Here is a 22,982-nt window from a genome sequence, read left to right as displayed (position 1 = left end):
AGCGCTGCTTGGGGTTCAGGTGCTCTAAAGCGCACAAGTGGCCCCAAATCCAGCACTTCTGGCAGCCTGCCGGGTCCGGCTCTCCCCCTTATTTCTCACGCTGAAAGTTTTCCTCCTCGGCAGCCTGTTTGCTGGAGTGCACAGCCCCTCTCCTCCTCCTGCGCGGGAGGTGGGCAGGTCTGAGCACAGCAGATACACAAACATCCTCTGCCGGCTCGGGCTGGCGTTGGCAGCGGTGGCCGCCAGCAGCAGAGGCTGCCCAGAGGGCTGGGGGGAGGGTGGAAACGGCGGCAGCAGCAGCAAGGCAACCAAGCAGCCAAGCCCCCCCGTTGCAGAGCGGAGAGGAGCGGGCGGGAGAGCTGGCAGAGCCTCGGCGATTTGTGCCTGTCTGCAGGGGCTCGCTGCAGCCCCTGCACATCTCCTGCAAGTACTTGTGTGCATCCGTGTCCCAGGGACGAGCATCCTCCAGGAGGAAGAGCCGGGAAACAGCTGGAAGAGAAGGGGAGGGGGGGAACCAGCTATCCCCCCCGGCTAGAGGCAGGTGAAAGAGGGAGAAAGAGCAGTTTAGGGGAATGAAGCTGGAGGATCCAGAGACTCAGAAAGGAAAAGTTGCCCTGCCAGGAGACTCTGCGCACTAGAGACTGAGCTCGGCTCCACCATGGGATTTCGCCTGTCTAACGGAAACCTCCTCCTTCTCCTGTGTGCCAGCGTCTTCCCCGGTAAGTTTGAGGAGGCTGTTTTCACTCCTGCTCTTCTCTTTAGCTCTTTTCTCCCTGTGCCCTGTCGCAGACGTGCTGGGGAGCCCCGTCCTTTGCAGCAAGGCTTTTTCCCCACTCGCGCATCCTCCTGCCCCTCTACTGCAGGTCCCCGAAATACCAGCCTCTACCAAGTAGGGCTTTGCTTTTATTTTCTGCTTATTAACTAATTTGGGGGGGGGGGGGGAGGATGGTTAAAGCCGTGATGGGGAAGGGGTGGTTGAACCCACGCAGGGGCTCAGCCTGACTGCTCCCTGCCCAGGCTTTTCCCCCCTTACCAAGTGCATTAATGCGTCTCCCGGCTCCAGCTCCAGCGGAGCCAGGGCTCAGCGAATGGGTCCCTTCGGACGAGCCAGGGCAGGGGAAAAGCTATCCAGGAGCCGCGCGGGGCTGGGGGAGAGGCTCCTCGCCCCCCGCGCGCTCCCGGCACCGGAGCGCAGCCTCCCCGGCCACCCCGGATTCATCGTCACCGGCCGGCGGGCAGAGCTGCCGGGTGCGGAGCGGACGGGCAGGGTCAACGCTCCTCGAGGCAGCGTCCAACTTTTAAAGTCGTTGCTGGGAGAAGCTGCACTCTGGTTACCCGGTTTGCGTCTCCCCCTCGACGGCCCTTCCTCTCCCCTCATCCACCAGTTTGGGAAAGATCAGCTATGGAGCTTTGTCTGGAGAGCTGCATATTTGCCCGTTTTTTTTTTTTTTTTTTTCTGATATATTTGATCCCAGCTTTCATGTGCAAATCGGATCCAAAAAGCTTCTTTTTCCCTTTCGGCTTGCCCTTCCTCGCACCCCGAGCAGGCTACTCGCTTCCCCAGCTGGTGCCCGTACGCCAGCGACGTGAGCATCCCTCTCCCCCAGCTGCAGACTTCAACCCTAGCAGCTTGCCGCAAAGTGGCCAAAAAATTGCAAACGCTTCCGGGGGGGAGAACGGTCCGTGCTGTGTTTTCCCAAGGGTTTCAGCAGTCGCCCCCTCGTGCAGCAGCAAGGCTTTAGCCGGGGATTAGCCGCTGCGGGCGAAGGCAGGGAGCGATGCCGGGGCAGGCGGAGGAGGGAGGTTGGCGGGGTGGCACCTCTCACCGCCCTGCCCGCCCGCCCCAGCCCGCGGCCGCGTGGAGACCCGCGCCCACGCCGAGGAACGCCTCCTGAAGAAGCTCTTCTCCGGCTACAACAAGTGGTCCCGCCCCGTGGCCAACATCTCCGACGTGGTCCTCGTCCGCTTCGGCCTGTCCATCGCCCAGCTCATCGACGTCGTAAGTGCAACCGCGAGCGCGGCGGGTCGGGGCTGTATTTGCTACAGGCAAAATTCTGGACTTGTCACCAAACCCGGGGGCTGGATCAGAGCAGGGCACGGCAGCGCCTGTGTAAGTGCCAGAGGCTAAGAAAAAACCAAGCAGCTAATCTGGAATTTGAGCCATAATTATTAACACCATAATTGACACGAACTTATAGGAGCAGTAACTTACACAGCTCTGGGACAGAGCTTCCCTAAAGAGCTTTCTGCAAAGGGAGGTTTTGAGGCTTGTTAGCTAATTTGGCAGGTATTAGCAAGAAAAACGTCCCTGAATGCTTGCTGGAATAGAAGCTACATGCATGCAAGCTCCACATGCTACGTACCAAATGGAGGGATTTGTGCTGTGTACTGATACGCACTGAAATGGTTTGTATAAATATGAGATTTATTTCATAATTTAAATGCATTTATTTATATAACTATAAAATTTATGTAATAGGAGAAAGAACTTTTAGAAATAATGACTGGCCATAATTTTTGTTTTCTCCCTTGAAGAAGCTGAGATTTCCTAGTGCCAGCACCTCAGCCAGGGATAACTCAAATAGCCAAAGCAGTAAGCAGAAATCCTAAATTACCCTCGATACCTTTTTCACACATAGTATTGCAGTGATACCGCCTGTTTACTCCAGGCCACAGGAGCTGCTTGGCCTCTTTCTCAATGGTGGGAAATTATGATCTTCGTCCTCAGTGAATCCCCCAATATTCAGGGCTGCAATTTGTCATTGGGTTTTATTCTGTGTGAGGAGGGAAAAGTAGAAAGGCGGGTTTTTACACAGGGAGGAATAATCTTTGGGGCTGCTACATTCATGCGGGAGCAGCCCAAATGTGCAGCCATCAGAGTGATGGGTGAGCAGCCCACGCAGTTCGGCCTGAGACGCACGGAGACGTAGCCTGGACTAGCCAGGAGCTGGGAAATCAGACACATGAGCACCTCGAGGGTTGCAGCTCCTTACGTGCAAGAGCATTAGCCTGCAACTGTGCGGTGCAGAGATGGTTTTCCGTTCTCCTCCGCTCCCTTACGTAAGCCTGAGGGATCCAGAGCTGTTTGCTCCTGTCGAAGTTGTATGGTTTTCATTTGAATAATTGATAAGGCTCAGATGAGGCATCGGTGATTGTGGAGGCATCAGGGAGACTTTCTATGCTGCAGCTGCCGAATCGTGGAAGCGCGGGATCGATACACATGTTTTGTAGTGCTGTTCCCAGAGTACTTAAGAAGAAATAATCTTTTAAAATTATGTCAGTGTTTAGAAGTGCAGCTAGCAGGCACTTCTGTGGAGGGGCTGATGGGTACGTCAGGGGAATAGCTGGAAGAGAGGTCTCCTTCCCTCCTACCCCGCACTGCTGTTGGGTAACCCTGTCCCCAGCGTGTCCTTCTGCCCATCACAGTGGCCTCTGGACTGTCTCTCCCCTCCCGACAGTGACACCGTTTGGGTGTGAGCCCCGGTGTGGTTGTGAGACCCGACGTTCTGCTCCCAACAGCAGAAAGTCTGAAAGAGAAATCGGAGCCGAGTTCAAATCCCAGCTCCCGCTGACAAAAGCTGGGGGCAGAAAAAAAAATCGATGTGAAACCTGACATCCCTCCGTATCCTTAGATCACCCAGTGCGCTGAGGTTATTTTGAGGCCAGAGCAGAGTGGCAGGGGATCCAGGCATGAGCCTGGGAGCAGCCACTGGGAAACACGTCTGGAGTGCTGAGCCCCCGTCTCCGCAGGCCCTTGCGTGGTGCCTTCACCTTGGGAAGCGAGGCCGTGCAGTCCAGCATCGCCCTCAGCTGGGAGACCACCCGCTGTCCTCCGGGCCACCGCTGCGCAGAAGAAGGGAGCTGCAGGGGCTGAGGCTCAGGCACTCATCAGCACATTGCAGATCCTCCTACAAGAGAAACCCGTGGGACCAGCCTCACCCTCCACCCAGGCCAGGGGGACGGCAGAGCCCTTGGGTGTAGTGTCCAGGTGTAAAGCAGGCGGGAATTTCCACCAAGACCTGCACCCAGCTAGGGAGGAAAGTGCCGCTGAAAGGACAGCACCTCTGACTTTGGGATCCCCGGTCCAATAACGGTGGTGGACACCCCCAGATATTCGCCTTGCAAAGTGATACGGGGTGTGGGGGCCCAAGGAGCGGTGCAGTCCTGGTCACGGTGGCCTCCGCCAGTGCCATTCCAGGATCTCCCACCTGAACCCAAAGTACTAGCTAGATTTTTCCTTTCTCTGTTGTTCATTTGAATAGCTATGTATTTTCTAATTGCCTGATTGGTTGGATACACTGCGAAAAAAATTAAGCATTGAAGACGTTTTTTCAAGTGATTTCCTTCTTTCTGCCCTCCCTCATTCTCAGAAAAGGGAAGATAAGAAATAGAGCAAGGAGGGGGAAAAACCACCAAACTTCTTTTGATACTTAATTGAAAACCTAAAAAGGTTTCCATGGGAAATGGGTTGTGGGGGGGCATTTTTCCACCATTTCTAGTGGAAAGAGCTGATTTGGGAGCTAGATGCAGAAATCTAAGTGGGAAGAGAGCAATGTTAGCCACAGCACTTGCTGTCCCAAACCCCTGCATGGGGGCACCTCTGATCAGGTTTTTCCAGGCAACCACAGTGAGGAGGCTCAGACCCCCACCGTGAATCTCACAGCTTTTAATATTCGGAATTAATTCTGGACTGGCACAATAGTGATGTTAATGACGAGCGGTTTGGTCCAAAGGAGCCCTGTCAGCTGAGCTGCTTTTGATGCCAGGCCAAATAGGGAGCAAAACGAGACAAACACGCAAATAATCTCTTAGTTCTGGTGCAGCACTTTAATTGGGCAAAGTCTAGGCTCTGCCCCAAGTAGTTCACCTTGGTTATTTACACCAGAGTTGTAATCAGCATGCCAGGCAAACAGCAAATAGTAACTAATTCTGCTACGGTGCTGCCAGCATTGCGTCTGCCCTACATCATTTAAAAATATGTGCGTATTTTTACCTTCTCATACTATTTGTGATTAGAGGTGGGAAAAAGTCTACCAACTGACTGCATGGGTACACACCAGATGATAGATTTTCAAAAGGTAATGCCTCAGCAGAGCCACTTGGGTTTGTTCATGAAAGCCAACCCATATGCTCTAAGTTCACGTATTTTGTAGAATGAGAATACTGTTAAGCTTCAGGTTTCCAGAACTGTGCACACCAACAATGTTTCACAGTATAAGTATTTGTAAATAAAGCTGTTATAATCCACGCTCATGTATACACACACATGTGAGGAGGGATATATTTTTCCGGCAATCCCTTCCCTCTGAGCTGAGGTCAGGGCCAAGCTGTGGTGCATTTTCCTCTGCCTGTCCCCATGGTCCCAGGCTGAATCCATTGACACTGAGGCAAATCCCAATAAATCTGAGTTGGTCTGCTCTCAAAATCGCTTAGGTGCAGGCTCAGCTGTTCGGCAGTATCAGACAGCTGTGCCCTCTCCCACGTTAAATGGCAGAAACATCTGCTTTTTATTTCCAGGATGGAACTTGCATTTACTGCTGAGGTGGTTTATGATTACAGAAATGAATCACAATTAAGAAAAGTTTCATGAGTTCCTTGGGCCACTTCATTTGCTCCTGTAACAGACATCTGATCTTGCATTTTAGGATGAGAAGAATCAAATGATGACCACAAATGTGTGGGTGAAGCAGGTGGGTGCACCAAAATATACGCTTTCCCCTGTTCCTTTTCAGTTTTGCAATCCAAACTCCCCCAGCTTTGCAACTGCTTGTTTTTGGCAGGAGTGGCACGACTACAAGCTGCGCTGGGATCCCCAAGAATACGAAAACGTCACATCCATTCGAATCCCCTCGGAGCTCATCTGGAGGCCAGATATTGTTCTCTACAACAAGTGAGTGTGAGCACGGTGACTGGAAGGCAAACCGAGTCTTTGCACGTTTGCTCGTTTTGTGGCATCAAGGATATTGTTGCATTTATCTATTCGTATTTTGTTATCTTTGGTTGAAGTCTAAGTAGGTTCTCATAATACCTCCCCCAGACACACTTTAAATGACATGACTAAGTTCTTCACGAGGGTTTGGTTCTCCTGCTGACCCTTTCTCTGGACAGCAAATTACGTGGGTGATGTCAGGCATTGTTTTGTTTTCACATGTTGGAGACATAACTAAGTTGGATTTGAGCTTTCAGCCGTCTTTGGTTTCCTTTCACCATGCAGCTCTGCCCTAAGTCTTCACCATCAGTTGGAAAAGCTGACTTCTAAGGATGGGCTAAAATAAGGAAAATATGCTGAAAAATGTCAGACTTGCCATGTCTCCAAATACAGACTAAGGCAAACTTTATTTTTTTGGTCTTCACTCATACCAAGCTGTGATCTGCGTTTCACTCAGCCTCTCATCCCCGATCGATAGTGTTTCCTTAAGGCAGAGCATTTCAGCGCAGTGCATTAGCAGCAGCGAGGGAAGGCTCTTGATACTGGTATTATAAACTCTCTGCAGCTCTTAGGTCAAAGGGGTGCTTGTAGGTTAGTCTTCAGGTCAGTGCAACACAATTCTAGGATTATTATTATTTATCTAGGATTATTTATTATTTTTGTCACGTGAATCCCAAATGCTTGGAATCTGTCTTCCACATGGACACTTCAGGGGGAGCAGGTGGTTGTTTCCTTTCTTTCCTTTGGAGCCTATATTCTTGGAAAGGGTGTCCTCATCCCAAGACTTTTTTTTCTTCCCCTTGGCTTTGCTTATCGCAGCAGAGCTCTGCAGCCTCCTCGGATGCTGGGATACCCCAGCCTCCCTACCCAGCACCGGCTCCAGAGAAAACACTTGCCGCAAGCATCGAACAAAACCAGCTTTGTATGTGGCTAATACTCAAAGAAAACACTCACAGCAGAAGGCAGACCCATTTTTAATGAACAGTTGCCTGGTTCTGGTTTGACATGATTTTGCGTTTGTTTTCCTAAAAAGTGGCTGAGGGAGAAATCTGTCCAGGGGATTGTGAGCTTTGGAGACTACTGAAATTGTTATCTTTTCCAATAGCTTGTCTCTGATCCTCAGTGGTGGGGAGCTGTTGGAAATCACTGGGCCCTCACACAGCACCTCTGAGAGATGAGGCCAATGGAAATGATTAATTCATGGGCACTTGGGCCTTCCTACCCCACAGAGACACACTCTGAGCAGAATCTTACATGACAAGTGCTTCACACTGCAGCCCAGAAAGGTCCTCACAGCTTGTGCTGGAGAAACTGAATGTGCCTGTCTGTCTTATGCATGGAGAAATCATTGCTTAACTAATGACACTGATAAAGATTATTATTTTAGGAGCTTCTGGAGGCTGCTGTGGTAGACAGTAGTGCCAAAGGAAATGATCAGTGTGTTACACAAACCTCCATGCTCTATGGGACCCTCATATTTCAAGCCACCAAGCTGCTGGAGCTGCTGGTGCACAAGGGCCTGTTGCGTCCTCGTTGCATCTGCCTCCTTGGCTCACCGCACTCTCCTCCGGTGACTGAGCATGGGCCATGAAAGGAGGGCCTGAGCACTAAAGCAGAAGGCTTCAGCTGCTCTGCTACCATGCTCTGGACCTCGTAGTGCCCTAGCTATTTAAATCCAAGCTATGACTTTCCCTTTCTCCATACTAATCATCAATAATCATATATTCTGCTGTTGGTTGCCATGAGTCTATCATGCATTTTTAATTGGTTACTTTATCCATGAATTAAACATGTATGTAGACGCCAACCATTAGCCAGTAATGGTTTTCCATTACTTCTATACCTCTTTAATACTATATTTGCCCATGCTCTTGCAAACAGTGTCAAACATGTCTTGTGTGGACTATTTTCTGTCTCGGGATGTACAATCAACATCCTGCACTTCTGTCTTCTATCTAACAACTTATCAGCCATGCCTCCAGCTGCAGTTGTTATTTCAGTTGCCCTGCATACAAAGTACACCGGCAGAATTATGACACTTCTGTTTGGGATACTATGCTTTGGAAAAAAGAGCTTCTGGACAGGAGATTCAGCTAATGCCTCTCCTGTTTTCAGCTTGGGGAATATATAGAAATGGTGAAATTTAAATTGATTTGAGATTTGCATCTTTAAGGAAATCTAACCACTTGTGAATTATTCTCATATCTAAGCTCATTATTGTCAAAAACTTGCATTTATTCACTCCAGAGGCCCAAATTAAATCAGTAAACTTGGCTGGTTTGGCCTAGAGAGTATTTTTAAGTTGTCAACATTCATAAGGAATCTAAAACCAAATTAATATCCTGTGGGGAAATTAATATGCTATTGGGTTTTCAGGCTTGATGAGATAAGTTCCAAGACTCTGTAAATAGTTCCTACTAGATGTGACAAAACATATGTATAACAGAGGAATATGAGTTAATAGTGAAATGACAGAGCCTCTTTTTTTCTCTTTCTTTGCCAAGAAGGCCAGCTGTTCTGTATCTGAGGTTGTAAAGGCTCTACAGACACAATCAAATCATTTATAAATGAATTATCTAATTCTCTGCCTTGGCTTCTTTCCCCAGTCATGAATGGACTTTAAGCACATTTTATGTTTTTCTGGGTATATTTAAGGTGAAATTTGAAATGTGAACTTTGCTGTCTTGTTCTCGACTGGATAGTCATGATAGCACCATAGCATTTCTTGTCTCTAGCCTGGTGATTGTTATACCTGGGAAGAAGCTATTGGGAATATTCAGACTTCAGAATTTACTTTTTCTCAATATTTTCTGGTGTTAGCTGTTCCAGAAAGCAATTCCTGCTTTAGCCTTCACAGCCACAAAAAATGAATAAAAGACAAGATTGTACATGAAGAGAATTCAAATACAAGTTTCTGTAATTAGGAGCAGGAAATATCTTAAGGAATTCACCCAGTGCTAATACGGACACAAAGGATTACTGGGCTGGGTTAGAAGATCAGCTGGTAGGCGGCTTTTGAAAATCATGAGAAAGTGGGGAGTCCTTTTGAACTATACTGTAGTGACTTGTTCTTTTGAACTATACTACCATGTGTGCAACCAGTGAGGCTTATGGAGTGACACCAGTTTCCTGACTCATCTCAAAGCTATTTGGAAAAGAAATGTCAGAAAATGCCCTAGTCTAACCTTAAAAATATTGGAAACATTCTTGACGTTTTTCTTTGTTTGGGTTTACTGACTTTTCCCAACAGAGCCTATCTTGTCATTCTGTACTAGATCGGGCTTATGAAGGCCCCATAATTACTACTTTGCACTGAAGCTTTCCTGACTCCTGTGGGAGTTTAGATGACTATGCTTTTAGAGACAAATCGTATTTCTAGATGTCTTTGAGATTTGCCCCCAAGCTCTTTCCAGAAATGCAGGAACTGATAGAATGAAATCTATAAGAGAGATCTCGCTCATGGGCTCTTGCTGAGTTAGCATCTAAGCCTTTCTCTTGCCTTTATTCTTGGGACAGAGCTAGAGATTTGTCTCCAAAGTGCTGATGAGGATTCTTGGCAAAGGGAAGAGTCAAAGCAAAATGCACAAATCGAGCACTGCTTAGAGCCCTGTGATGAAATAAGCAAAAGATTATCATTGTAGCGTTACTATTTCTGAGACAGGTGCTCATTCTACTGAGGAATGACAGGAATCTCCATTACTAATGGTTTAAAAACATCTGAAGCAAGCAAAAACTGAGATGGGACCGACAGAAGTACACATCTGTACAAAAGTACACATCTCCTCATAGACATCTACATCTGTGTACCTGAAATGTAGATGGACTCATCCATCTTGTACCCAAGGAGCCAAGATCTCAGAGATACTCAAAACCCAACTGGACAAGGTTCTCAGCAACCTGCTGTAGCTGACCCTGCTTTGGACTAGACAATCTCCAAAGGCCCCTTCCAACCTCAACTATTCTGTGATCCTGTGAATTTGTCGTGACCATTTTGGCAGCACAAAATAATTGCTGAATAAAGAATTCTGCAATTTTCCTTTGGAGAGTATTTTAATCTGAACATCACAGATGCATCTAATGTTTACCAGATTGTTTGGAAAGGTCTTGCGACCCCGTTCTGTATTGGTTAGTGCTGTTAGATGAAAAATGCTTCAAATGAGGGACATTTTAGCTATATCCATATATGCATATAGCTAATTTTCAGGCTTTCAAAGCTCTGTTTGGATTAAAATTGTATAATCAGAAATTAAAATAAATGTGTGCCTCATTTACATGCATTCTGAAAACATTTAATTTGTGAGATGATGTATCTCCCAACTGCAGGGGAAATAGAAACTGGCAAAAAAAATTCTCCATCAGCAGAGCTTTTTAATGAAGCACAGTTGATGTCTGCCAGTAAAACAATGCTGTTCTTGAACCTTTAGAAAAGCAGAAGTTCTTAGAAGAAGAGCCTTTATTCTAGAAATGAGGAATCAAAGGCTGCAGAATTATTTCCATCAGAAAAGGAAAAAGCAACTGTCTTCTCTCTTTATTGGAGTGCACTATATTTGAAATGAAAATATTAGAGCTCTGGTACTTTATTACTGACAGATATTTAGAGCTGTCAGGTCGGAGTAATCAGGAGAGCCTGACTATCTTAATTCTCCTGAGTCCTTGCTGTGATATTTACCTTTCACTAGCTCACTCTTCCAAATGGTTTTTCATGACAACTGTCACAACATAGTGGTCTAGATTGAATTAGATGACAACGTGTTACCACTATAAAGGAATGGCTGCAAAACGGATTTTTCCCTATCCCACTGTGTCAGATCTCCTTTCTGCTTAAGGAAACATTCACATTACACAGCCAGAGCTGTTGGTTTAACTTGGCTGAGAATGGGTTTTCCCACAGCAAAGCCTTCTGCAAGGAAACGGGATTTCCCAGGCTTGTAACCCCAGACCACTTGCAGCCAGTTGGTGCAACTCCGTCCCTCAGAGGAGATGGGGAAAGACTTTGGAAGACCATCAGCAGTTGGGTGACCTTGCTGGCGCCCTCCCGTGTCAAAATGAGCAGATTCACCCAGAACGAAGGCCCCTCTCTAGGATCACCCCCACATTGCCAGCATGCCAGCAAGCATAGCTTCAAATCCGGTAAGCATATGCTTACTGCATGGGTGGTATGCTGCCTGGGAAATTAGGCATGTATATATTTATATATACACATTTATATATTTATATATTTATATTTCTATTTTATATATATATGTGTGTGTGTGTGCACGCACATATGAGTGCAAGCAAAATTCAGCTTGGAAAGCAGTGCCATTATTATCTGTAAATAACATGTGAGCCAAAAAAAGACCCAGGCTGAGGCTGGATCTGTGAGGCAAGCAAATAAATACAAAAAAATCTTTCTCATCAAAGCAGCAGCTCCGTTCCTGACGCAGCTGAGATAGCAGCTCTGCAGCAGCACACGGGTGCTGTGCCTAGAGGAGATCACAGAGTGGGAGCATGCAGGTGGTCAAGGGCAGATGGCAGAACTGCCAGACGAGACATTTCCAGCAACAAAATATAACGTCTATGTAAACCAGCTACACAACATGTAGATGAATTACTACTACTATTACTCCTGATTGCATTTTTAACAAATGTCATGCCCTGCTCTCTGGTGACTTTATTCCTTACCCCACTTCCATTCTACTCTGACCCCAAAATTCGGGGGTACGTTTCTGTGCAACGAAGACGTTATAGTGCTTGTGTCCAGAAGCCTGCAGACTTTAATGCAGGACCATCTAGCCTTCAGCACTAACCAGCAGCTGAAAGTTTTCCAGTGGTTTTCGAAAGGAAAACACACCTGCATATTATTTATCTGGCCACTTATCTAATGCTCTGCCTGAGAGGGAAAATACTGGTGGATGCTCATTATCTCTTTTCTGTAACGAGAGTCCAATAATAAACATAATGTTCCATTAATGAATGATTTAATCATGCCTCAGAGATCTCATTAAATGAAGAATTGGCTTCCAAATTCCTGTTGAGATTTAGGAGAAAAACCACCAAGAACAGCGAACACTGGAGTGTTACTTGCTGTGTATGCTTGTCTCAGTCTGGCTTTACAGGGCAGGCAAATCTAGGAGGAAAAAACATGGTTTTCATCCAAAGAAAGTGGTCCTGGATTGTAAATTAGGTATAAGAAAGAATAGCCAAGAAAAGAAAAGAGTGGGTTGGATGGTACCATGGTAATGCTCTTTTTCGTTTGTGCTGGGGAAAAGGCAATGATGGTTTTTCGCCTTGACCCCTATGGGACAGCAGCCTGGGTTTGTGCATATTTTTAGCTTTTCTGTCTTTAAAAACAGGAGATTTTTAAAGCTTTGGAGAAAGTTCAGAGGACAAAAAGCACCGAGCCCTTCTGTGTTCTTTTGTTTTCCAAAACCTGTCACAAAGAACAAAGGCTTTCCATTATAAAAAGAAAAAAAGTTTAGTTCAAAACCCCAGTTTTCCACCAAGCAAAAATTCTAAGTTTGTTTTTCCATTATTTCAACCAACCTGGAAAACTGTCTCAGAGCTAAAGCTCTGGGCTCTGATCCTGGGGTTCTGGCTGTGCCCTCCTTCTGCAGCTGTACCGTTCTCTACTGATGTGGTTCCCGCAGCAGAGGCAAACACAGAGGCATCACTCTTCCAAGAGTTCAGCTTCCCAGATTCCTCCTGCCTTTTCTGACTGGCATTTTTTTGGACATTTACTCAGATGAAAAATGTGCAGCAGTGTCCAAATGTCATGCACATTTTAAGGCTGCTCAGATCTGGGAGTCTGGTTCAGGGTCTGTCACTGTCTGTAGATACCAAAACTCTGACTGCAAATGCAAAGCACAGGGTTAGGGGAGAGAGGGTTTAAACTTTTGGAAAGTCATTACACAGAGGGGCTACAAACCTAAGGATCTGGCTCACTTTCAAGTGAAGGGATAACTTTGTGATCTGAACACCCAGATTCTTTCATGATGATTTTTCAAACAAGGAGATATGCTGTTTGTGCACCTCTATATGCTTCAGTATTGCCTCTGTGTGCAAACTTCACGCAGGCTGCAGATCCTCCAAAAGGTGCTCGGAGGATGGACGTCGTTGTAGAGAAGGTGCTTGTGGACTTGGCCCCGGACTTGGCGCTTAAGCAAGTGTTGGCATCCACGTGCTCCCCTCCGTGAGAGGCGATGAGGAACACGGCTTCCTGATGGCACAGCCATGCAGGGCATTAATTACCCGCTCTGCTAATTGACTCTATTAGTGAGCTAATTCTTTTCTGTTGCTCCACACACCGGGGCAAGCGGCAGGTTGAACGTGTAATTTATACTAGCAGAGCAACGGGTATGAGAGAGGAACGGAGCCGTGGCTGGGGCTGCAGCGGGAGAGGGGGGACAGGGCTGTCTCGGGGGCCAGGGCATCCCAACGCCGGCACAAGGGCTCAGACTTTCTCAGTCTCCCTCCCATTTCCTACTCTGTTACAGCTCAAGCACAGCATTCCCCCACTGCCTTTCTCTCCCTGAGTGGGAAATCAACAGTTTAACTTTTATTATTCCTATTAATAGGATGTTCTTACTGCTTTCTATGTAACCGACTGAAAGATTATCCAACACTGTTTTATTTATAGCAGCTGTCACAATTAATCCTGCATAGCCCACAGCCACACTACTTGATAGTGTATCCTCCCACCTCGCTAAAGCAAGGCAAACTCAGCCCTTGCCGGGGTGTTTATGGGAGGGCTTCGAGGAAAATTTATATACGTGCACCTCTGGGGCCTGGCTTGTGCAAGGTGAGGCCTGACATTTGCATGCAAATCCAGTGCTTGCTCAGGCCACCGGATTTCAAAAATTACTGGCTAGTGTGGATGGATACAGGGTTTCTGCAAAGTGCAGAAGCATGTTAGAAAATGTCCTGAGTGCCTTTTTTTGGAAGCCAGGTGTGAAATATCCTGTTTCTTTAGTAAGAGTTATGGAGTCCCAGAAAAGTCTAAAGATAAAATATTGTCACAGCTGTCATATTTAAGGCCTCCCCGCAGATGTGATGGAATAGTTTTCTTCACTTCTTGCCCTGGAAAGGCAGGCAGCATTGCTGTGTGCCCTAGAAGATCTCTCTTGGGGTTCCTCTGTTCTCCACAGACGGTGTCCCATCTCAGAGTATGGGATATCCCATGAGACATTTTGGGATATCACCCTCAGAGTCCAACTTTGTCATCATCTCACTCGAGTGGCACATAGATGTGGCAGGTGTAGGCACTGAGGAGGTTTTCCAGATGTGCATGTGCTCTGCCTGCCTAGGTGGGAGAAGACTTGTTAAGTGTAACCCCTAGCTTGCAAGCTTTGAAGGCACTATTTCCTCAGTCTTTTCTCATCTTAAATCTCTCCCCAGTGCTGATGGTGATTTTGCAGTCACCCACCTGACCAAGGCCCACCTCTTCTATGATGGGAGAATTAAATGGATGCCACCCGCTATCTATAAAAGCTCCTGCAGCATCGATGTTACCTTCTTCCCCTTTGACCAGCAAAACTGTACAATGAAGTTTGGCTCCTGGACCTATGACAAAGCCAAGATAGACCTGGTGAGCATGCACAGCCACGTGGACCAGCTCGACTACTGGGAGAGTGGGGAATGGGTCATCATAAATGCGGTGGGCAATTACAACAGCAAGAAATATGAATGTTGCACAGAGATCTACCCTGATATAACTTACTCCTTCATCATCAGGAGGCTGCCCTTGTTCTACACAATCAATCTGATCATCCCCTGCCTGCTTATCTCTTGCCTGACTGTCTTGGTCTTCTACTTACCCTCTGAATGTGGAGAGAAGATAACCTTGTGCATCTCAGTGCTGCTGTCACTCACTGTGTTCCTGCTGCTCATCACAGAGATCATCCCTTCAACCTCCTTGGTCATTCCCTTGATTGGAGAGTATCTGCTCTTCACCATGATATTTGTCACCTTGTCTATCATCATCACTGTCTTTGTGCTCAACGTGCACCATCGCTCCCCACGTACCCACACTATGCCCGACTGGGTGAGGAAGATCTTCCTTGATATAGTCCCACGGCTCCTTTTTATGAAACGGCCCTCTGCAGTGAAAGACAATTGTAAGAAGCTCATTGAATCCATGCACAAAATAACCAACGCACCAAGGCTTTGGTCTGAGACTGACATGGAACCCAACTTCACTACCTCATCTTCGCCGAGCCCCCAGAGTAATGAGCCTTCCCCCACATCTTCCTTCTGCGCCCATCTTGAGGAGCCAGCCAAGCCCCAACCTGTCTGCAAATCCCCTTCCAGCCAGTACACTGTGCTGCACCCAGAGCCCGTTCAGGTGTCCTGCTCCTCACCACAGTCCTCCTGCCACCCCCTGAGTGACACCCAGAGCACATCCATCTCCAAAGGCCGCTCCTTAAGTGTTCAGCAGATGTACAGTCCCAACAAAGCAGAGGAAGGGAGCATCCGCTGTAGGTCCCGGAGCATCCAGTATTGCTACCTGCAGGAGGATTCCTCCCAGACCAACGGCCAGTCCAGCGGCTCTCCAGCATCCCAGCGGTTCCACCTGAATGCAGAACAGCCCCAGCACAAACCCCATCGGTGCAAATGTAAGTGCAAAAAGAACGAGGCCGCTGGCATGACAGGTCAAGGGACCAACACTCACAGCGCCAAAGACCAACATCTTCTGCTGATGTCTCCGGCCCTGAAGCTGGCGGTGGAAGGAGTTCATTATATTGCAGATCACCTGCGAGCAGAAGATGCAGATTTCTCAGTAAGTGTGCTAATTTAGCCTCTCGTCCTTGGGTAAGTCAAAAACCATCTGCTAAGGGAGACCCACCAAACCCGTGGGCTATACAGACTGTGCACTTGCTAATGCAGGCTTTCCCTTTTTCATTTATTTATTGGGTGGGGGGATTTTAATTTGTTTTTCTTTTTTGAGGTCAAAACTTAGCTAGAACGCAGTAATCCTTTGGCACTCCAAAGCCTGAACGTTGGCAAAAGCCCTCTAGTTGCAGTCAAGGATGTGATTTTAGGCAAGGGGCCAGGTTCACTCAACATAGTGAATCTGCTGTTGCCTGCTGTAGGAAACGGCCAGAGAAGGTGCCAGTGAAATTTATTGTTTCAGCATTGTTGAGAATGGTGTCAGCAGGTGCACTTCAACTTTGGTTGCTACAACATGGCCCTAACATCCAAGCTTTGGTGGTTTAGCCATTCACACCACAGCTCTCAACTGTGTCTTCAGTTTTCTACAGGCAAAAGGCCGAAAGACTGTTTCATAATGAGACAGCATAGAAACAGGGTCCTCCCTGAAAGCTGACTGTACCGTCTTGACCTGCCTGAGCTCCTCCGTCCCGGTCCTACGGCTTTGCCAAGTGTTAAACATCTCCTGCAAGATGCGGAGAGCTGCGAATGCCTCTGACTTCTGCGAGAGCTGAGGGTACTCGGGGCCTTGCTGGAGCCCTTCAGCATTGCTGGGCATAGCTCATCCCTAAAGCTATTACCAGGGAACAGAAAGCCCTAAAATTAGGAAAGAAAGAGAACTAAAAAGCAGTCATCTCTTGGGAATTTAGTTGACTTTTTCTCTATAGATAAGCCTCTGACAGACAGGGAATTAGCATTCTCTGTTTTCTATTAACTATCGACTTCGGTTATTGAGTCTGGGAAAACAAATTCCCAAAAATAGGTTATGGATGTGGGCAGCATGTAGTAGCGTGGGGACATTACAGGGTATGTTTGGCTCAGCGTGATGTGACTCTTCATTAGGGGCTTCCGCTGGAGCAGGCGGCTCTGTCTGCGGGAAGGTGGGTGGACAGACAAATTTCACACGTCCTCTGAAGGGGTAAATGTGGCTGCAAGCTCGGGAAGAAAAGAGACACTCAAGGCACTTATTGCACTGGAGATGTTGATACACGTACAAGCATCACGTCCTTCCGCACCTCTTGTAGCTCTTCCCCCATGGTGCTAGGGATACAATGGGCTACTTAATTAGGGCAGCACTGAAGGAGGCCACAAGATAACCTGATGTTAGTATTCTTGCATCAAAAAAAAGTCTTATCTGGCTTTTTCCACAGGGATCAGTCAGCAAAAGCATTTTTTTCAGCTGTGTTTATAGTTTGATTGTCTTAAGATTTACAGCCAGTGTAAGTCAAGGTGCTTTTATGCAGGACTTCTTGGGCATGAGGAGCGTCTTTATATATTTCCATTTTTCACAGCACTGAGCACTTAGCTCTACAAGCAGCAACAACAAAAGATTACGTGGTACTATCCATTTACGCACCCTTTGGTACCACACTGAGATGCTTCTGTTCTTTAATGTCTTTCACTTCACAACATCCCTTTGAGGGAGTAACTGTTTATTCCTCATTTTGAGGGCTGACAGCCAAAACACAGAGATGAAGTGGCTTGTTTAAGGTCACAGAATAAATCTGTGGCAGAGAAGGGATGTGAATCCCCATCTCCATTAGTCAACAGCCCAGCTCTCTTTGCTGGGCTAAGGCACTTCCCAGATACTTTAAGACTATGGGAATTTATCTCTGCTCTCTCCCACTAGGAATAATCACAAGTAAATCCATGCAATTCAGTGGGTTTTGACTCATACATTTTTCCATGGTGCAATTGAAACAATACTGCACCAATGATACTTCTTATTTCTACTGATCCTCCTTCTGGTAAGCTTATGGCTATCACACGAGAACCGAGTCAATGAGCATCGTGGATTCTTTCTTTATAATCCATCATTTCAACTTTCTTTAAAATGAAAACAGTCTTCGCAGTCACCAATTTTCTTCCTACACTCTCCACTACTCTTCCCTCTTGAAATGAGGCAACTGCCTGGGGAGAAAGCTCTTCCCAGTGCTAAACATCAGAAGCAGAAGTGGAGCAGTTCTGCTGCCTCTGGCCAGACCCTTTGCCCCAGCCCAGCCCCTTGGTTAAGGCACCCAGAAAACATCCAGCAACGAGGTGATGGTGAACAGAGGACAGTCACCACCAGGACCACCGACACACCAGGCTCCACTGGAACAGCTTGGCCAACCTGTGATATGAAATTGTCTCATTTGTTTGCCAAAGTGCCTCAAGGCCATTTCGAAGCCATGGGGAGCTTGGCGATATTCTCAGAAAATAAAAGAGAAGCAGACATGCCCACCCTGGCATGATGGGAGGACAGAGTATCCATCTGCCCGCAGTTTTCTGCTCTTTCTCAGCAGTCGAGGGTTGCACTGTAGGCAGAGTTCACTGTTTCAGATTTGGGGGAATCATTGCTGAGCCTAGCCTGAGTCTATAGTTTTTTTCTTGTTCTGGATCCAAATAATGTTGAGTGGGAGAGCACATTTTTTCTGGATGGAAATGAGAGAGAAGAAGGAAATACTATCACATGGAATTGAAATTTACTGTAAGGAGCAGAGCTGAGCTAATAAAATGGGAAATTCTTGGGAAAAAAATCAGTACTCTGAAATTTGTTTTCATCTTAAAAATCAAACTGTGGCATTTCTTCCCGGGATGGAAGTTTCCAAAAAACACATCAGCAGACACCTCTAATGCAGCTGCAGCCCCTTGGACACAGCTCGCTCTCTCTTGGGCAATATTTTTAGAGACACGCACCTCCCCAGAACAGGAGCAGAGCCTCTTTTGAAGCATCTGTCTTTTTTCTAAAGCAACATTGCCACAGGGGCAGTGTTTCTAAATTAAAAGTAAATAGCTCGTTTAATTAAGTGCTTCAGCAATGAGAAAATGGGAAATGCAAGAAGGAGTTGCTTGTTACAAAAATATCTGCAAACGACACAGACACAAAGGTACACTGGGGGAAATACAAGAAGACTGAATCATCCCAGCATATGTTAAAAACGCCATTAGAAATTAATCCCAGACTGAGAAGCAGTCCAGAGAAGAAGTTCGGACAAGCAAGACAAGCTGCATGTCACACATGAGCCAAAACAGCCAGACACCAACACTCCAGTCTGGAAAGCCTCGTCGTCCTCGTGGCTGTATCATTTCTTTCATAACTGCTCTAATAGAAAGTCTTTGAAGATGGTTTAAAAATAAAATGGGAGAGAGTAAATCTGAGGGGGAGGGAACACGGGATAATCTCACTGGTTTATTTTTAACAAAGTACAATAAACCGCACTCGGGACTGCTCTAATCTGTGTTGCAGGCTACGGCTCCCGAGGACCGACTGCCACTTGGAGGTCCCCGAGGTGCCCCAGGCCACCAGTCAAACTGCTGGGCTCCTGCCCTGGTCCCACTGCTATGTACGGGAGCAGATGGACTTGGGAAGCAGGAACAGGGGCTCCACCGGAGCTGCAGATCCCTGAGCATTTCAAGAATTTGGGGGTGAAGGAATCTGCTGCTTCCTGCCCCTGATCCTTTCCCTAAAACAGTTTTGAGTGAGCTTCTTAAAAACTAATCAAAATGCAGATCAGAACTTGGGCTGCCAGATGTTGACAGCTGCATACACGTTGGCAGAGATGCCACTGCAGATCATGTTCCACGTGAGCTGCTGGAGAGTTTCAGTCAAAGAAACACCACATGCAGTCAGGAAAAAAAAAAAATCTTTTCCTTCTGCTGTTTTTTCATAATGTCTCCATAATTTCCAGTTTCACCTTTCTGTGCTCTCTGGCTGAAGCTGAATATTGATTTGCAAACATTCGATTCACTCCCGGCCATCATTTTCGAGACTGGAGGAGTATTTATGCATATGCCATTACACCTGAAAGCAAATTTCTATTGAATTCTTGAAGTTGTTCCTCTTCTCCCATTCCCCCTTTTTTTCTCAAAGAGAAACTCCTCTAGCTCATGTCTTTTCTTGGAGTGAGCTATCACTTATTACTTATTAGCACAAATACTCACAAAAGTTTATTTCGCTAGAATAGGGGAATATTTCCTCAATCCAACCTCCCAGCTGGACATCAGATTGTAAAATGCAAATTTTCTTTGCTCTTTGGTTACATCACAGCCACTAAACCCTGGAATACGGTCACCCAGAGCTTGCTTAGCTGTCCTTCTCACCAGGAATATTAAACATCAGACCGAGAGAATCTCACCCCAGCTCTCAGCAAATAATGAATAAATCAGAAAACTTGTACAGCAAAGGGAAATTATCCACCGTGACCTTATCCTTGGGATAAGAGAATTCCTTTAAATTTTGAGAGTCACCATTGCTTTTACTGTCTCTAATTATAGTGCTAGGTGCTGCAAAAGAACATGGTTTCTCCCAGGAAGATAATAAGCTTCGGGATCAGCCTGTTTGGTTTCCTCTCCATTCAATAGTAATGACCTGCTTAACTTGATGCTATTTTTGAAGGGAATAAAATTATCCATTGCATGGAAATATATAACTGATTCTTACACTTTTGAAAGTACTCCAAGTATTCCTGAAATTTAAGATTCTTAGTTCAGAGAACAAATTATGGGAAAGTATTACATATTCTCCAGTGCTCACCTCTTATTTCCCAATTTACAAAGCTGCTTGCTGAGGCAGGGAGCTGAAGCAAGACCAGATGACCTAAAGGCCTGAATAAGCAAATAATCAGAGGTGTAGTTAAAGCGATCCCTTTGCAGGCATTGCTTCAGCTGGAGGCTGTCTGTGTTAAGGCACAGAGCAGACACAGGTGCTTAGCAAATCCATTGGCAGATTCATAGTTAGTTTGTGAAGGGTTCAACAAGCCAAAATGAGGTAAATGCACATATCCTGCCTGCAAGGAATAATTCTATTTGCTCAATAAAACATCTCAACATTTGTAACAGAAGCCAGGAGTGTCTCCCTGTGACACATCATGATTTTTGTGAGCCACCTGCAAGGTATAAGATAAATTTGGTGGTGCATCCATGACTGATGAAGAAGGAAAAGACTCTGGGTAAGTTTACAGAGTCGTTGTGTTGTGCTCAGCGAGCATGCTTGTGTGAATGCTTGACAGATCGTAGCATTTTATAAAACGAAGATGCCTCTGAAAACATCATCTACAGCTACGCTGCAAAAGGCTATTCATTGGTACTTGCATTGCTTCCTTTACCTAAGTGAATTTCCAGCATATTCAGCAAATTAAAAAAAAAAAATTAAAAAAAAAAATTAAAAAAAAAAAATTAAAAAAAAAAAAAAGCAACGAGCTGGCTCCCTCTGAGATGGTTTCCCTACAGAGCGAGGCAGCGTGCCAAATTTCAGCGCAGAGCTCGAGGCAGCGGCAGGGCTATTCATCACGGAGCAGTATGTGAGAGGAAGTTATAATGGGCACAGCCGCATCAATTAAAATGTTGCCATCTGATCGGTCCTCTTCCTGGGAAAGAAATTAGTAACAGCAATATCATAACCGAGGTTTTCACGTGCATGTGGTTTCTTACTTAATGAAATCAGCATTTACAAGAATTCTTTCTTGCTGGTATAAACGAGCATCAGACCTCCCTAGAGAGGAATTGCTGGAAAACCCTCCACGGCAAGGCAAAAGTAGGGAAAAAAAACGGGTGAGGAAGACCACTTCTTTTATTTGCTAGTTCCTTTTCACTTCGTACTCTGCCAAAGCTGTAAATCCCTTCTTAGAAAGAATTTGGCTTTGTTAATCTGTGAGTGAGTCTGGGAAAATGAATACTTTTTTTTCCTCTCAGCTTGAATACACACCCAATTCCAGCTGTTGCTCATGGAAAATGGGACTGAGTGTGTAGACAAGCTTAATTATCCGCTGGTGTATGTCATCCGCGGAGAGCTGTGAACAGCGTGCAACCGCACATGCACGCCCTGCGCGTCCGGAAATCTGTCCCACGCGTGGCTGCCAGAACAAATCTTGGCCAGGGCACAGGACTGCTGCGTGTGAAGGAGACCCCTCCCTTCCCTGCTCTCTCTGGAGCTAAACTAAAATACTGTATTTTGGAATAAAGCACTAATAGTCTTACTAAGCTTTGATCTCGATAAAGCATTAAGAATCGGCCTTTCCTCTCTGTGTTCCCAGGTGAAGGAAGACTGGAAGTACGTTGCAATGGTCATCGACCGAATCTTTCTCTGGATGTTCATCATCGTGTGCTTGCTGGGAACTGTTGGGCTCTTCCTCCCACCCTGGCTGGCAGGAATGATCTAAACATAACCCCAGAAAGAGGAAAGTAGGTCCCACTCCACGGGCTTTAGTTCACCTGGAAGGAGATGAGCAGAGCAATGGAGAGAGCCGCTTGAATAATTTACTGGGTGTCCGCGCGTGAGTCGTTCCGGAGCACTGCGGGAACGCTCTCCGAGGCTACATCATTTTGCCAAGCCACTCTCATCTCCTCCATCTAAGTCAGGGGAAAAGCTGTTATTCCGGTCTGTACATAGCATGGCGGCACTCACCGGCACACATTCAGCAGTGCGCGAGCACGAGCGCGTCCCTGCAGCAGCACTGCGGAGGCTTGCGCGTGCCAGCCAGCCCTGGCAAGCTAGCTCCACTCGTCCTCAGAGGTCCCAGCGTGCCCTGCCTAGCCAATTCGCCCCGCCGAGCTGACGCGGTTCGGGACTGTCTGTCCCTGTATGTGTCATTTTATAAATAAAGCTGCAGATTTGGGATTCCCGTGCAGGACGTGGTCTGTGCTTTCAAGGTAACGCTGAGCCGTGCTCGGCGGTCCCCGAGGTCAGGCCCACCAGGGCAAGCGACGCTGGGCTGATCGACTTTCCAACAGCCGGTGAAAGTAGACAGCAGAAAGAGGCACGAATGGGCAAGCAGGGACTGAATCTGCCACCAGCCTCGACTGGTGAGAAAAACACTTGGAAAATGCTATTTTAAGGGGCAGTTTCGGGAAGAGCATCTTGTGGAGAAGGCCAGATTTACAGATTAATCAGAAAGCAAGAAAGGCCCGTGGTTTTACCAAAGTACCAGCAGAATCGGTCTTGACCCCCTAGGGAGCACGAACAAGGGGTGACACGGGCTGTCCCGGGCGCAGACAAGGCCACTCACGCGCTAACCTGCTCAGGGGGCAATATGGGCTGCATCAGTCACCTCTGACAGCCCAGCCTGCTAATGAGTAATTTATTACAGAGATTAGTGTGTTTTCTACCATTCCCAAATATGTGGATTCAGATCTTGGCGCATGTCACGCTTGCTATTGCGCTTGGTGG

General features: G+C 46.8%; 1 protein-coding gene across 2 annotated transcripts; it reads left to right on the top strand.

The window, feature by feature from the left end:
* Positions 1-216: 216 nt before the first annotated feature.
* On the top strand, positions 217-22,433 carry CHRNA4 (cholinergic receptor nicotinic alpha 4 subunit). 2 transcript variants are annotated; one of them, XM_026092904.2, is made up of 6 exons: positions 218-719; positions 1,848-1,999; positions 5,646-5,690; positions 5,781-5,890; positions 14,306-15,686; positions 21,850-22,433. In XM_026092904.2, the coding sequence occupies exons 1-6, from the start codon at positions 659-661 to the stop codon at positions 21,973-21,975; spliced, it is 1,875 nt and encodes a 624-aa protein (XP_025948689.2). In that variant the 5' UTR covers positions 218-658; the 3' UTR covers positions 21,976-22,433. The 2 variants fall into 2 exon arrangements, with proteins under 2 accessions (XP_025948688.2, XP_025948689.2); XM_026092903.2 differs by having other exon boundaries at positions 217-719; positions 5,646-5,890.
* Positions 22,434-22,982: the final 549 nt, after the last annotated feature.

Source organism: Dromaius novaehollandiae, chromosome 16 (assembly GCF_036370855.1).
Source record: "Dromaius novaehollandiae isolate bDroNov1 chromosome 16, bDroNov1.hap1, whole genome shotgun sequence".
NCBI classification, from domain to species: domain Eukaryota; kingdom Metazoa; phylum Chordata; class Aves; order Casuariiformes; family Dromaiidae; genus Dromaius; species Dromaius novaehollandiae.
This window is presented reverse-complemented; position numbering and strand designations above follow the sequence as displayed.